This window comes from Protopterus annectens, chromosome 3.part1 (assembly GCF_019279795.1).
Source record: "Protopterus annectens isolate FY-2018-M chromosome 3.part1, PAN1.0, whole genome shotgun sequence".
Lineage (NCBI taxonomy): Eukaryota > Metazoa > Chordata > Ceratodontiformes > Protopteridae > Protopterus > Protopterus annectens.
In genome coordinates, this window is record NC_056732.1 from 718,332,839 (window position 1) to 718,350,533 (window position 17,695).

The 17,695-nt window shown below is 40.5% G+C and overlaps 1 protein-coding gene across 5 annotated transcripts in view; it reads right to left on the minus strand.

Annotated features, from left to right (window-relative positions):
- Nucleotides 1-17,695, minus strand: part of CARMIL1 (capping protein regulator and myosin 1 linker 1) — a 4,434,936-nt gene that overhangs the window by 551,916 nt on the left and 3,865,325 nt on the right. For 3 of the 5 annotated variants that reach the window (XM_044067077.1, XM_044067074.1, XM_044067073.1), the window contains one exon: nt 4,714-4,731. The exons of the other annotated variants lie outside the window; for them this stretch is intronic. In XM_044067077.1, the coding sequence (XP_043923012.1) occupies nt 4,714-4,731 (18 nt within the window). The remainder of the gene's footprint in view (nt 1-4,713; nt 4,732-17,695) is intronic. 5 annotated transcript variants of the gene reach the window in all.

Below are 17,695 nucleotides of genomic sequence, written 5' to 3' on the forward strand. Positions count from 1 at the left end.
ATATCAATAATTTTCCCATCCTTATTAGAAAGAGTAGAATTGGAATTAACCAAGTGCTTAGCAGCAGTGGGATCAACTAAAGCTACAGCCGCTGGATCAGGTTTGGAAACAGTTTATAAAGATTTAAAGAGGAATTTTATACAGCCTATCTGCCTTTTTGGGGGAAGCTGGCATATAACAGGGAATTTGCATGCAGTAACACACATCCTCTAAAGCTGACCGAAAAGGAGGAGTGGATGTAGGTTCTGAAAAATCCACATGTAACAGCTTGCAGTATTTTCTGAAATACTGGGAAACCCACTAAAAACAACAGCACATTTTAGCAACAGTCTCAAAGAAAAAGGATCCCCCACAGGGAAATTCAGAAACTGAGCTCTCCTTTGAATCAGACAACTAATGAAAAAAAAATGAATCCATTCCTGCATCTTCCTGCTCAGACTCAGAATCTTGAATCTCTTCAGGAAAAGCGGAATCCCTCTTTCTTTCACCAGAAACTACTTTGCAAAAAGGATCAGTAGCCTGAATTAAACCCTGTGCCAAACCCAGTAAACCACTCATACCTACAGAAATTTGAGGAGGAGTAGATACATGCTTGGTTTTTGGTTTCTTTTTGAAAGGAAAAATGGGGTCAACTGTGTTACTACTGGCAGCAGCTGCTTCCCCAGGTATGGGCACAGCAGGCTGGGAAACCTTCCCTGTCCCTCTACCAGGATTGACAACAGTGGCTCTCCGTTACCCACTGAGGGTACTCTGACAGCCACACAGGTCCACATTGGCTGTAGATGCTACACCAGAGGGATCCAGGATAGAAGATTTGTGGTTTGAAGTATAACAAATGGCCATAGAAGAACCACCCACCTGTATCTATGGCAAATTGCTAGCCTACTGTGGTGGCAAGAAGTGTTTACTTAACTTTTTCTTTTTGTGGCTGGGAGGACTGTCTGTTGGATTGGTTGTCTGCTTCTTGGTCAAGCGCCAAAAAAGGTGTCTCTTTCCCAGGAAAGGTAAGCAGCAAATGCAGGTAAAACTGATAGTCCACAAAGTTTTTTTTTCCACAGAATAAAAGCACTTTCAAACACTATGCCAGCCCCACCAAGGAAAAATAAACACAATTTCCCCACAGAAAATATGTTTTCTTTTAGCTAACACTACTTTTAAATATGAGTGATTTGTTTAAATGTACTTTACAGTCTCAAAACAAACCATTAAAATACAACAGTCCTAGCTTTAAAATAACTTTCCAGAACAGGAAATTAATAAAACATCAATACATTTAAAACAATGGAAAGTTTTCTCTCCCAAGGGAACTTATTTGCCCAGCAAAGGAAAGCACATGCTAACTGCTGATCCTCAAAAGCCTCACAGGATGTGCTTTCCTCATAGTCCATGTCATGACTAAAAAGGCTCCAACCTGGTTAATACATTTTAAATAAATAAAACAAGTGAAAGGCCATTTATCGTGCTTTCTGTCTACCAGGAAAATTACCACTGTGCTACAAAGGAAATGACTGTTCAGCTCATTAGCAGAAAAGAACTGAACATGGTACAGACTACATTTTCCTTTAGAGCTGGACCTCCTATTGAGAGCCATGGTGCTGGCAGTAACCTTGCTTTGTCTGAGAATGCCAACTGCTCAAGTGTGGCTACCTGCTCTTAAATCCCTTCAGTTTTATGAATGCATGGCAAAAGAGACACTCCAGAGTTTTTATTCAAAATGAACAATTATGTGCAAAGCTTAAGGATGGTATGCTGTCAGATGTTCTGTGGAGGTATGGGCTCAGAGAAGTGGCTTTGAGTCATGCCAATAGGTTTTAATAATGGACTACTGGTTATGGAATCAACTAATTCAGAGTTACACAATGAGGTTTTAATAAAGTAATCCCAGCAGAATTGCTCATGGGCCACAATGCTTATTAGGAAAATCTGTACTGAAGATACTCTGTACAACTGAAAAGTAACTGCAAATGTCCAGGTATTGCAAGTTATAAAAGGTCCATGTGTGCTACATCAAGGTTTAAAGGTTCTCATCTCCCTTAAAAAGTCATAACAAATGCTGACCAGAGAAACTATTGTCATGGTGAGGCAAACCAAGCACCTGTAAGGAAATATTTACTCCTCACTTAATTAACTAAGCTGACACAAGTCTTTTAAGTATATAAAAAAGTACAAACTTCCAATGACATTAAGACAAAAGATTCCATTACTATATTCTATTAGAATGCAGCAAATAACATGAGAAAATGTGCTTATAAAACAATAAGCCCCTAGTAGTCACTCAGAGCTCCAAAGCATTGAATTAATGTACAGGAAAACTCTTCACAAAGGGAGACTTCCTATTCATGGTATGAAATTAATAAGCCATAAAAATTTGTAGAAAATATGAATACATAATTATAGCTGAATATTCACGAAATGCACTACCAGGAGCGGCCTTAGGTCAACTGGTGCCCTAGGCAAAAGGGCTCCATGACACCCCCCACCACACCACCCGGTGCCCCTATCCTGGTCTATCTACAGCAAATAAATACAGGAAAAGTGCCCCTGCTAGAGCAGCGCCCTAGGCGGCCGCCTAGTTGGCCTATGCCTAAGGCTGGCTATGTGCACTACTACTGTAATTAAGCTGTGAATGTAAATGGCAAACTGGCCCAGGCCTTCTACAAGCTAAATGAACAACACTAAAATAAAATAAGTTAAGTTTCAAATACCCAAATATGAATCTCTGTTTTTGAACTGCAATTAGTATTCACTCAAAGCCTTACCCTCACCACAAACACATGTGCGCGCACACACACACACACACACACACACACACACACACACACACACACACACACACACGCATGCTCGCACACACGCTCACACACACGCACGCTCACACACACGCACGCTCACACACACGCACGCTCACACACGCACACACACACGCACGCACACGCACACACACACACACACACGCACACACACGCACACACACACACACACACACACACACACACACACACGGTAATAAATGACTATACAGATTGCATTCTGGTAGCATCCTTGATGCATCTCTTCATTGCTTTTGTCCATGTCTTACAAAGTTACTGGAAGGGACCATGTCCACTATACCTTAAGACGAAATAATATGGATAAAAATTGCATTATAATTTAAACAAGAAAGCTGTAACTCAGGTTTGAATTTCACACATTACAGTATACTTTCATCCATAAGTTACTTCCATTTTAATGGTATAGCATCTTTTTCCTTTTAAACCTTTCATCTCCCTTCACTGAGTGACAATCTGCAATTTTTTGATAAACTACTTGCTATTATTAATAAAAATGGATCAGGTTGTAGTTAATTTTCTTTATATTTTAATACAATATGGATAAGTGGTGGCATGGAAGTCATGTATTATTTACAGATGGTTAGCAATTCCTGCAATAATAGGACAAAGTCATGGTTAAAGTCTTCTGTGTGTATTTTAATTGCAATATGCAAATAGCACTTGCCAACAAATTAAACTTGAATGGGGTGGCCATAAAGTCATATTACAACATACAGACTGGCACAGCAACACAGTATACAATAGAGAAAGATAAGGATACACCGTGGCACTTACCTGATATAGCCTATCACAGAAAAACACAAAACAACACAATAAAAAGCACAAAACACTGTTTGCACTAAAGAAATAAGATACCTGTTAAATCCTTCTGCGACTTATATTTCTGATGTGAATTATGCCTTCTAGCAACAATTACATATGCAACACCAGCTTTCAAACATCTGATGGAAAAACTATTTTACATCAAAAATATATATAAAAATAATACATATTAATAAAATAAATGTACATCAAAAATAGTGACTTCTGGAAAGGGTCTTAAAGAAAAATTATGACCCTTACTGGGGATGGCTCGTGGCGGTTCAATATTTCCATTTAATGCCCATCATGGGGGGCATTACTGCTTCCTTATTGCAGCCCCAAAAATGTTTTCCTGTAGTGTTATTGAGCCTGTTTAAACATGTTTACCATCTAGAATGCAGGAATTACTTTCTCTTGGTTAGAATATATTTAAATGTGGGTGAGAACAGATAAAGCACCTGAGGGAAACAATCAGCATTCATCTCTCCTGTCTTTAGGGTAGATTACAATTCTAATTCACAAAATTCCACTGATTAAAAAAAATTATCACTGCACTGGCATGTGTTGAATAGAAGCATCTACTTTATGCAGACTAGCACTACAAACATTTTAACATGTAGACTTCTTGAAGTGGTCTCATAACACATGCCACTATCATAACAGACCATGCTCCTCAGAATGCAGAAAACATGCACCCACTCCCAACATTTTTGACAGGTTATCAGAACTCCTCTAAACTGGCATGGCTGTGTGTCTTCAGATCAATGCATCCAGTGTACTGGTCTCTGTAATATCAAAAGCCTGCCTGGTAAAAAGCAGACTTTGCCACATATCGAATGAAACCCAACATCATGCTGAGGCAGGGTGTGACTCACCCAAATGTTAAGCAAATCCAGACATTTTGTAAGATCTGTAAAATGTTGTTTTTCTTATTTTTTTTGTGATTTTATTTAATAAGTAGTGATGAATGGTAATACAGCTTCCAGAGAGACCAGCAAAAAGCATGTTAGCAAATGGAGTAACACACTGCCATAAATAAACATGTAGTTCTGAGCAATCACAGAAATGAAGGGATACTTACACTGGTACAGCAGAGGGTCTCCATGCAGCAAAAGGAAAAAAAAACAGAAAGCAAAGTATATCAATGGAGAAAAAGAGACAGGCAAAGCAAATCGCAGAAGCAGAAAAAATATTTTAAAAGAAACAATAGAAACAGCCAAAGTAAAGCAAACTAAGGTTTACGTATGCACAGCCTGAAGCAGCAGAAAAAGCCAAAGCTCCACAAAAAGCAACTTGTGCGTTTTAGTAACTGCACCACGATATGGATGAATAACAGGAGAGGGACTGACGTAGCACACCAGAATGTTAGTCAAGATAAGATATCAAGAGAAATGAAGAGGGGGTCAACTTTGGACCCCCTTTAGTCTTGTAAAAGCTCTATATATCAGAAAAGAAAAGAAGTTAAATAACTCCAGAAATCAAAAATATATTCTCAATTGGTTTCAATGGAGTTTTACTGCAACCTGCCAAAACTCGAAAGAAATGGGACCTTTCGAGAAGCAGTGGCACCAGTGAATATACTCTTATCCAAAAAGATATACAGCAGTGGCAGCAACTATTAATTTTGCACCTTTTCAAAGCGATTGTGAAAGGATAATTACAAAGAAACTATTACAAATTACAGATAAGAGTAGTCATCTAAATAGCAAATATTCAAAAAGCATCATCACTGCAGCAGGAATTCATCAGATGAATGAGATAAAGCTGGAGGCATTTAGTCATGAGGCCAGATTTTTCTAGCAGTTAGAAATCCCTAGAGTGGACGCCTTGTTATGGAATGCAATATATAGCAGGGGTTTCACAACCCAGTTGCTTAACACTACTACTCAGAGCAGCCTGGAATCTATTAAATAATTTTTGAAACTAAAAAACCCTGCTAGAAACCTTTTTAGCTCCCTGGATGTTATGGGCCATTAGAAACAAGAAAAAAATCAAGTTTCAATGCCTACTGTCTTGTGTGAAGTGACAGCTAAGCTGCCTGCTGTTTTTGATGCTTAAGTTCCAACTAGGTTGGTCTCTAGGTTGGTCTAGGTCAGGAAGCAGAGGAATAGTTGTCATCTTCCATACAATAACCATAAAAAAGCTAAATGCATCTGATAAGATATTGCTGCAAGTTAAATGAGCACAGGAAAGAGCTGTGGAGATGGACAGAGTACTGACCAAACAGCTAGACACGTTTGACTCTTCAACAAATCTCAGAGCAGGTTAGCACCCATGTTACTAATACACAGACCAAAAGAGAGTAAATGGAAGGTAAAAATAATTGACTTGGAGGACAAGGCAAAATCAAGAACCATAGATTGGTCACACTTGTGGAGAACAGAAAAGTGAATAATATGTTTGATTTTGTGAAGCAACTGCTGGCAAAATGGGGACATATGGCTGTTAAGGAGATATTGACCAAAAATGAGCATACAGTGTATGCTTTCAATGTTTCAACACAGAATAGGTTCAGAGGATGATACTAGGCTATTGGCCTGGATGCTCTTATAAGTCTAGCCAAGAATTTCACCCATGTTCCCTCAAATTCAGCACCTGTTTCCCCTGTCCAGCAGGAACATAGGTGGGATCCCTGGGGCGTATTTTCTGTTTCCCATCCAGCCATCTAGGTTCCTCTTAAAGAGGGCTAAAGAGGTACTCTGCTTGACAAGCAGAGGGAGTCTATTCCACAGATGGGGGAGTCTTTGGGACACAAATCTATCCGGCCAATAAGTTCTATTCATGTCGTAGACCAGGTTAAGGTTTTTTGTGCAACTTGAATGAGTGGAGTTGAGTTAAAGATGTGCAGCAACTCCGTCAAGGCTGGGTCTGAGATGGTCTTGTATGCCAGACACAGGTCACCTCTGAGCAGTCTGTATGAGACTGAGTAGAGGGACAGGGCTTTTAGCCTATCTGTATAGGACAGGTGTTTGAGACCATGGATTTTCCTGGTCTCTCCAGCTGCTGCATGTGCTTGACAAGGTAGATGCCGAAGTGGGCATTGCACTCGATAGTGGGTTAGACAAGGGAAAAGTACAGGGATGGTATGATCTCCTTGTTCCTGGATGAAATGGCCTTATTTATGAGGTGGGCCATGTAGAAAACCTTCTGTACAACAAAGGCAACATTGTGGTCAAAAGTCAGGTTACTATCAATCTGGGTGCCCAAGTCCCTTATGACCGACTGCGTGTTTAGTATGTTGTTATTAATGTGATAATTAGTGGGGATACCATTTTCCCCAAAGGGGATAATGATGCATTTCTTGGCATTCAGTTTGATGTCATGCTTCTGGTACCAGTCATTAGTTTGGGTAAGGCCCTCTTGGAGGATGTTCACATCACTACAGGAATTTTAGACAATGCCCAGCTTGCAGTCATCTGCAAACCTAGTCAGCCACAGACCACTGGTTTTGGCTTGCACCTCAGAAAAGTATATCCCAAACAGTAGAGGCCCCAAGACCGATCCTTGGGGTACACCACTTGTTATGGGTCTACTACTAGAGGTGGCTTCCCCTATTTTGACTGAGTGGGTTCCATCAGTGAGCCCAGTTAGCTACCCATCTGGTAACATACAGGTTGATGTTTAGCTGGAAGAGTTTATCTATTATGTCCGAGTGGGTAATAGTGTTGAAGGCTTTGGCTAGGTCAAGATAGATGGTGTGCACTGTCTTCCTCTTATCCATGGCTCTGGTGACTGTTTCGAAGAAGTCAACCAAGTTTAACAGGCATGATCTCCCTCTGACAAAACCAAACTGTGTGGGGTCAAGCATTTGGAGGTTGCCAATGTCCTTGTTTATAAGCTCAATGATAATGCATTCCTTGCCCTTGCAGATCAGTCTAGTTAGGCTGATGGGGCTATAATTGCCTGAGTCAGTGAATGTTCCACCTTTGTGTAGAGGGATGACAATGGCTGTCCTCCAGTCACAGCTGGGACGAAGCCGGTGCTCAGGTTTGGTTAAATAGGGTACCTAATGGAGCTGAGAGCTCATGTCTGAGTTCATGTAGGATATGGGAAACAGGTGCTGACTTTGTGGGAACATGGGTGAAATTCTTGGCTATGCTTATAAAGGCCTCCAGGCCAATAGCCTAGTATCATCCTATGATCCTATCGTCCTATGAACCTATACACTCAGGGATGTTATCGGGTACCATGTAGACTGTATTTTGTCCTTTGAGAGGGCATTAAAGACCTGCTCCCTGGATCCAATAGATCAAAGGCATACCATTACTAGGTTTGAAACTTGCACTTGTAATGAAAAAGTGTCAGCTGCTTCAAGGAAACTTGTCAACAACTTATTGTATTAAAAGAGGGTCTTCTGTAAGCTGCATTCTCCTCACGAAACTGAGAAAAAAAACATTAAAATTGTATTCCAGATTTGGGACTGTGTAAGATGAAAAACAAATGGGATATGTAACTCCTTATCCAGCATACTTTAAGAAAGACAGATCTTCCTAGTGGTTGAAAATAGACTCTGTAGCAACAATGGCTGCTGTGCTACAATGGGCCACTCTTCCAATGCATTGTAAAATGGTTTGGAGGGGAATCAGACAGTGGAAACTAACTTTGATGGTCAAAGTCAGTACAGACGAAGGGGCTCAGAACTGCACCTATTATTTATGCACAGGGTACATCAACAGCAGAAGTTCACACTGTCAGTTAGAATTTCACAAGGCACCGCAGAGTGTTGAACTCTATGACTGATCTAGTTATTAACTTGTGACCAAGACATGGGATGATTGCACTGTCTGGAATTTGCCAAGTCCTAAACTCTACATTGCATTATTCTACTGTCTCGCTCATCTGGTTGGGGGTGGGGGAGCTGACAAACTTGAAATCTTTACATGGGTATAATATTTCTCATTATATGGATTATGCACACTTATTTAGGGATGTGTATGGTAGCTGAGGTCTGAGCACTACAGGTAGTATCATTTTTTTCCTTGATGTCCATAGGATGGGTAAACAAAGCCAGATTATTTCAGTGAATGCATACTGTCTGCACATAACTTTCAATGTCTGCATATTTTATCAAAGTTTTAATGTATGTTCACAGTTGTCTTTGTGAGAAGTTGATCTACCTGGAGGCCACTTTCTCTACAGCAATGGAGGGTCGTAATCAACAGAAACTCACTCACACATCCACAAGATCACACCAAGTCAGCATCCACCGAGGTAGCAAAAAAAAAAAAACATTCCCTAAGCCTCCAAAAATAAGGACTAAACAGCCATGGAAACAATCCGTTAACACATCTCCAGCATACTTGCATAAATCAATAAGCCACCAGCCTACACCCTGCAAACCTTTCACTGTCATGAAGTTTGTGCATCCAGGCAGAACTGTCCTAGTGACTCTATCAACAGATATACTGACTCAATATTCAGTGGACTGGACAAAAACAAAGTAGCAGTTTCCTTTCCTGTACCAAGGTCCTCAATGTGAGTAGGGCCCTACATCCCCTCAGACAGGATAAATATGACTATAACCTGATGGTGGCATCATGTAAGTATGAATAATCTGAGGCACTCAGTGCAGAAGGCCACACAAACAGACATGCTAAAGCTCACTATGCATGTGTCAAATGCAAGTAAGATTCTGACCCTGGCTAGATACCTACCCTCAAACACAATGATGACTAGACAATAACTGGCTTTAACAAGTGGCTAGGTAGCTGATGTCTTTCGAGGGTGTGAATCAAGTATTTGTTTGCTTGGGGCAAATGACAGACCAACTTGTTTAACCAAGGAAGATATGCACCTTTTGTTCCATGCCTCTGCATATTGGCCAAAGCAGCTGTTGTTTCCATAGTGCATTTTTCAGGTGAAGCCCACCTTCTAAACATTCCAACATAACAGATTCTCAGTAAATTTCAAACTGGGCCATAGCAAGGTTGATTTGATTAAGGACAGTAAACTGCCAGACCCCTCAAGGTTCTCATGCAACTTGAACACTTTTATACCTGTGTTGTAACAGACATAATTTCAGAGTAAAGACCATGCTTCCTCTTTACTGTTTCAGTGCCTATCATGCACACCGAGCTGCTAAAAACTACAGGGAACAGATTACTGAGGACCCACAACCAGAACTTCAGATTATCCTAAACAAGATATCGACAATTCATAGTCTGCTATAGGCCACCTTCCAGCTCCATGGAGGACCACAGAAGACTTCTAAATGTGCTTACTGAAGTAGCCATAAATAAAAATCCCTTTTTGATCGGTGATGTCAACTATCTATAGACGGACTGGAAAAACTATTCCACAAAAGTTGAAGATATCCAAAGATTCCTAGACTTAGCAAATGCTAATTCCCTAGTACAAACAATTAATCAATCAAGTAGGAGTCAAAACCTTTTGACACTGTCTTCACTAAAATCACATCTCCTTGCACTATTCTTACAGAATCCACATCTCTGGTCAAATCCAAGCACAAGAGTGTTGCCCCCTGACATCTCAGATGCTCAAGTAAGAGCTGCCCTCTCCAAAGCAAAAAACACAGCATTAATGGGACCAGACGGTGTCCCGGGCTGCGTCCTACATTAACTCCAAGAAGAGCTAAACCCAAACATAAAACTACTGTTCAATCTCAGCCTTACTACAGGATATGTACCCAAAGAGTGGCGTACAGCAACTGTGGTCCCTCTCCACAAAGGTGGTGCCTCAACGGATCCTGGAAACTATCACCCCATAAGCCTGACTAGCTTGGTCTGCAAAGCTATGGAAAGGATCATCATGGACCTCATAAATAAAGATATTGGGGACCTACAGACACTGGATCCTACCCAGTTCGGCTTTGTTAAGGGCAGATCCTGCCTCTTAAACCTGGTTGATTTCTTTGAAACAGTCACCAAGGCCATTGACGAGGGGAAGGTGGTCCACACAGCCTACCTGGACCTCGCAAAAGCCTTCGATACAATACCCCACTCGGGTATTATAGATAAGCTCACCAGCTTAAATATAAACCCCTATGTCACTAGATGGGTTGCAAACTGGCTGAAGGACAGAACCCACATGGTTAGAATTGCTGGAGCCATGTCAGACTCCAAACCAGTTACAAGTGGCATCCCACAAGGCTCAGTCCTGGGACCTCTTTTGTTCGGTATATATTTCTCGGAGGTACAGGCCAACACAGAAGGACTGTGGCTGACCAAGTTCTCAGATGACTGCAAACTGGGCACCATAATCGACTCTCCAGCCGACACAAGCATCCTCCAAAAGGGCCTCATAGAAACAGACAACTGGTGCCAGAGCCATGGCCTCAAGCTAAACACCAAAAAGTGTATAGTCATCCCCTTTGGCAAAAACAAAGTGCCCACAAATTACCACACAGGTGGTAATCCATTAAGTACAGAAGAAGTAATTAGGGACCTGGGGACCCAAGTTGATAGCAATCTCTCATTTGACAACCACGTGGCCAAAGTGGTTAGAAAAACATTTTATATAGCCCACCTAATCATGAAGGGATTCACATCTAGATCAGGGGAGGTCATCGTGCCTCTTTACTCATCCCTCATCAGGCTCATAATCGAGTACAATGCCCCTTTTGGGATGTACCTCACCAGACACCTGCAGCAACTGGAAAGACCCGAAAAGTACCTCACCAAGAGGATCAAAGGGCTCAAACAGATGCCATATGCTGCCCGGTTAAAGAAACTTCAGTTCTACTCAGTGGCATACCGCCTGTTCAGAGGCGATCTGTGCCTGACGTATAAAGCCATGTCCAACCTGGAATTAATGGACATGCTGCACCTCAGAAAATCCAAATCCCATCGAGCTACACGCTCGAGAGACTTGAACCTCAGCACTGAAATAAATAGGACATGCTGGAGAGACAGATTCATAACCCAGAGGTTCCCTTCACTCTGGAATAAAATCCCAGTCCAGGTTAGGCAGAGTCCCTCATTGACTCTCTTCAAGAGGAATCTTGATGAGTGGATGGGAGATCGTAGGTATACCCCGGGTATCACTTCTGTGTCACTGTTAGACAGAGGCACAGTATACTAACCTCAAAAAAGGGCATAGCAAAGTTAATTTAAAATGGGTGGCGAAAGCCAAACACATTCTGGCTAGGCTTATAAATGCCCTAGGGCAGATAGCCTAGTATGAACCTATGAACCTAAATCAGTAACCTTCTCCTTTAGGGCATTTAAACTCACCACAACGAAGACCTCGGAATTTAAATTTTTTAAAAAGACAAACCTATTCAAATTTTACAATAATCTCACAGAATTCAGCTGCAAGATTTCCAGCTCCTATGTAGCCTCTGCTGTCACTTCTGCCAATGAATTTTCCTACTATCTAACAAAAAGCATAGAGCAAGCAGTACTAATCAGATCAAAATATACTCGGGAGAATAAATATACACCACCGTACTGGAATGCCAGAATTAACAAACTATACAATAGAGGAAAAAAATAAGGCCCATAACATATCAATGTTTACCCACATTGAAGACTCTATTAAAAAGATCTTGAAAATCCTCCTGTTATCATAATGAAGATCAAAGCACAACACAAAATAAAACTGGCATCTGAAGCTAAAGATAGCTGTCCTTCAGATGGAATGTTAAACCAAGATCCTATCTGCATGACTTTGTGGTAGCTCAGGTGGATGTAAAAGATCCCACAACATCTATCCAAAAGAGTAGTGGAAGTTCCCAGTGCCATGGCCAAACTTCCTCTAGTACTATAAATACCACTTAGGGTTGCCCCTGAAAAGAGGCCACCAGCCTAGTGGGAGTACTAACCAGGAGAACAAAGGATAAATACAAAAATAAATAAAATAATTATAAATCCTTTTTTAATTACATCAAATGATTATGAAAATATCAGCACAGTCCTAAAGCACTTCATAATGTTAATACCATTTTCTGCCCTAAAAATATTGCTAACATTCATCCACTTATGCTTACAAGTAGTAGCTAAAGCCTAGTGATCCAGTGAAGTCACACCCATCCACACAGTTTGCCAGGCAAATGGGACATAAGTAGACTGCTAGGCATTTCTTACAAAACACACTTCCATGTACACACACCTACAGACAATTTTAGAAGGTGCCAATCAACCTACCACATTATCCTTGTGATGTGGAAGGAAACCACAGTAATTGGAGAATGTGTAGATAAATTTTGTGCCAACATCACTTCAGAAATAATTACTGAAGCTCTACAAATTCCTGAATCTCTTCCTCCTACAGGATTTTTAGGAAATGTGTCTTAAATGCACTCTATAACACTACAAATTCTACCTGTATGGACCCTGACAATATATCTGGTTTCTTAATAGTGCAAAACATGTCCTCTGTGACTCCCCCCGTAAAGTTGCTCAGCTTATGCACAGCCAAAAGTACATGTCCCTAAGATATGGAAATTGGCTATTTTTATGCCCCTCCATAAATGAGTTCCCACCTCAGATCCCTGGAACTACAGCTCTAGCAACCTGATAAGCATAGTTTGCAAATCCATGGAAAGTATTATACCGGACTTCATAAGCTCTGACATAAAAATTCTTACTGCTCAAAATCTGCAACAATATGCTTTGATCAGAAGGAGATCACTTGTACTTAATTTAGTAAACTTCTGTGAGAAAGTCAATGAAGCTGTAGATAGTGGTCTTGCAATTCATACAGTGTACCTGGATCTGGGCCAACACCTTTGATACTATTCTCATGCTGGAGTTGTAAACAAGCTTAAAGGCCTAAATGAAGACCCTTATGTTAGAAGATGAACATCAAATTAGCTGACAGAATCTGTATAGCTAAAGTAGCAGGTGCCACCTTAGAAAGCAAAAAAAATGAATTGTTTTCCTCAGGGCTCAGTACTGGGATTCAGAATCTACTTCTTAGATAGTCAAACCACTAACCAAAACATGTCACTAACTAAATTGGCAGTGGCTGCAAGTGGTGTACTATCATTCACTCAATATCTAATGTTATACTATTACAGCAGATGCTAAACTAAACAAACAGTATATTAAAAATGGGCTTACATTAAATGCAAGGAAGTGCAGCCTTGTCAGTTCACACAACCTGTTGTATAGCCAGCAATCCACTCTAGAATGATAGGCTTATCTGATAAATGAACTTCATACTTTTTCTGATTTTGGATTATGTTTCAATTACTATGACTTTATCAAATCTGTTAACTTCTACGAATGGTTTGAGTATCAGCTGAAGCAACAGGAGAGGGTTTGCCATAAAGGTGACAACAGTCAGACAGACTGATAGGAAATGCTAGAGTGCTATATGTAATGCAATATCACAATATGTTAGGACAAAGCAGCATGTGAAATACTATGTAGCCAGCACTGATTAATCACTGATGGCTATTCGGATGTTTTCTCTTTCACTGGTACTATATACATTGCAAGCTATATCAGTAGCTACAAAAAAGATATTTATAAAAAAAGTATTATTTTACAGGATAAAGATAAGTGAAGGGATGAAAGAATAAATGTCCAGGCCAGCTGAACAGGGGAACTTGGGATCTTTGGCAGTATTAGACAGCCTCTCAATTAGTCCGGTCTCTGATGGGCTACCCAGTACTTGTCAAGGCAGTAGAAAAGTTCTGAGGAATGGTACGTGCCGACATCTGCTTTATACTCTATCTCATTTTATGATGAACGTAGAACCAGTACTACGTGCAACATTGGGGTCTATATTATATCCTCGAACGCTTAAAAAAGCGAATGCTGATTGATCAAACTTATTTTCGCAAAACTGCAAAATATCAAAGCAGCAGAAACTTGAATTTTTTCCTAGGGAAAGAATTCGGTTGTCTGTTTCTGTTGCTTCGGTATTTTCAGTGTTATGGTGGAAAGTTACCGGTCGGATTCAGGTAAGTGTGTGATTGTGTGGATGTGAGTGTTAGGGTGATTTAGGTGAGTTAGGGTTAGGGCTCAGGTTAGGTGTGTGTGCGAATGAGTGGACATGAGGGTTAGGGCAGATTTAAGTGAGTTAGGGTTAGGGAGCAAGTGAGGTGAGTGTGCGATAATGACGGACCTTAGGGTTAGGGTTTGGGTTAAGGTAAGTGGGTAGTTAGTGGTGTGTGCATAGTTTAGTGTAGGGTTAGGTATCAGATTTTAGGTGTATGTGTGTGGATTTCTGTTTGTTTGGTGTGCTTGTGTTGTGTGTATGTGTTTTGGATCAGTGATTTTTTTTCCCTGGGAAAAAATCGCTGATCTGACAGTTTGAGATTGTAAGCTTTCGCTTAAATTAGGTCGATCAAGCAGCGTTCGCTTTTTTAAGCGTTTGATGATATAATATAGACCCCGACATTGTACCCTACAGTAGATTTTTGTATACTGTCCAGACGTACGAGTCAACCAGCAGCAGACTCCCCTCATGTTATGAATTCTGCAACATATGAATAGAAGAACATCTTGGGATCTCTGGCAGTATTAGACAGCCTCTAAATTCGTCCGGTCTCTGATGGGCTCCAGTATTGGTCAGGATGGAAAATCACACTAAACAGGATCAGCTGCATTATCACAGTGTGCTACAGGACCTCAGTATGTCTGCAGAAAATCAAACAGCATGCCTAAATGAAATCCCACAAGTAGGAAATGGTCATCTGAGATGATTTTAAGTGCACAAAAATAAGCTGGGTGACCTATATCACTAACACAGGATACTCAGAAAAATTCTTGGACTTTATAAATAACAACTGCCTGGACTAGATTGTTAACAAACCCACCAGAGGGCAGAATATACTTGACCCGATTCAAACAAACTTAGTATCTGCTTGTACCACCCCAAGGATATACCCCTCAATGCTCAGACCACAAATGAGCATTTCTCCATCAAAATCTCCAAACTGTCAGAAGCAAATGTCGCAAAATTCACGGATTTTAAATGTACAGACCTCTTGCAATTGTATGAAGTCTACAAATTTGAGTACAACATTATTATCCATAATGTTGATGCTGCAGAGAGTTATGCAGTTGAAGTTCTACTTGCACCTGGCCAAATGTGTTAATTTGGCAGTCCCAATTAGATCCAAGCTAATGGGGAAGTTTAAAAGCAAACCAGTGTGGTGGACCACAAGCATTAATAAACAATAATGTAAAATGAAGAAACCTTTTAAACTATACAGCACAAGAAAAGGAGAACATCACACAGCTAGATAATACAGAAAGTAAAAAAAGGACACCAGAAAAAAATAAAGACATCCCATGAATTCAGACTAACTAGAGAAGCCAAAAACAACCACGCATACTTCTTTAGTTATATCAGAAAGATAGGAAACAACACTCAACATTGCTCAGTGCTTATTCATAATGGCACTACCTACTCCAGTCCAGTAGATATTACCAACATACTGGCAAACAAATTTAGTGCCAACATCGCTCCAGAGACGTTAATACCACTAAACAAACACTGGTGGACTCACTTCTCAACATCTTTAACTTGAACCTAGCAAATGGCTTTGTCCCTCAGGTGTGAAGAGCAGCTGTTATGATGCCAGTCCTCAGGGTAGGCCCAGCCAGTGACACAGGGAATTACAGACTTAACAATCTGATGAGTCTTACATGCAAAGCTATGGAATATACCATAAGTGACTTATACAACCATGACATTAAAAATCTTACCAGACTCAACTAGCAGCAGTTTGGCTTTGTTATGGGTGGATCTGGTCCAATGAACCTTGTGATCGTGTTTGAGAGGGTTACTCAGGCAGTAGACTGTGGGCAAGATGTTCACAGAGTGTAGCTTGACCTCAGTAATGCATTCAATACCATACCAAATGCAAGTACAATAAACAAGATGAAGGAATTTCAAATTGACCTATATGTGGTTAAGTTAATTGCCAACAGTCTTAGGGACAGGACTCGTACAGTAAAAATAGGAGGTGCATCCTCTGAGAGCATGAAGGTGACCAGTGAAGGGTATCACGGATCGGTGCTGGGATCTATGTTATTAAGTATCTACTTCTCAGATCTTCATTTATGAAATGAGGATCTCTATTTAACAAAGATCATGGTTAACGCTAAGTTGGCAGTCACTGTCAAGTCCTCCTCTGGTATACAGGCACTCCAACAAGAGCTTATACTTGTCAATAGCTAGTGTACAAAAAAAAAAAAACGGGCTCAAATTTAACACAAAATACAACACTGTAGCATTTGGTAAACACCCCTTAGCAACAGCTTATAGTACAGGAAACAAACCACTTCAAAATTAAAAGGTAATGACAGATCTAGCTATTTTGATGGCTAGCTCTCTCACTTTTGAGCATCACAATGCAATGGGGATTAGTAGATCCTTTTTCCTTGCACAGCTCATAGCAAAAGCTACTTATTCCAGATCAAAAGAAGCCCTCACACCTCCTTGAATTATGTACTCATTAGGCCTATAAATGAATACAATGTATCCTTAGAGATGTAGCTTACCAAGCATATTAAGCAATTGGAAAGGCCCCAGGGCTTTATAACTAAAAAGATCATGGACTTAAAAGATCTAAGTTACAAAGAAAGACTACAGGCTTTATTTCTACATTCAGTGCCATATACACTCCTTAGGGGCACTCTGTACCTGCTTATAGGGCTATAAGAATTCCAGTAGTCCAAGAACTCTTATACTTCCATAAGCCAAACCAAACACTAGGGACAGAGATCACAATCTTCTCCAACAAATAAATAAGACAAAGTGGAGGGACAGAATTGTAATGCAGTGCCTAACCCTTCTCTGGAACAAATATCTCCAAGTTAAGCAGTGTAACACACTGTCTGCCTGTAAAAAATTGCTGGGTAGCTGGATGAGTACTCAGAAATTCACCCCTGGTGTGACTGACCTGGCTCTCCTTGAAAAGCTAGACAAGGCCCAAGGATGGCTACTGGCAAGATGGAAATGACCTTCTTGCTGGCTCAGTTGACTTATAACTCCTATGATTCTACATTGTTGCAGTGGGCTTCTGTTTCCTGTCATTGTGAATATGATGAATGCATTTTGGGAAAGGCAAGTTGCCAATGGTATTTTATTTGAGGCAATGGTGTGTAACAGGCACTCCACTGGTCATTTGATGCACTGCAACT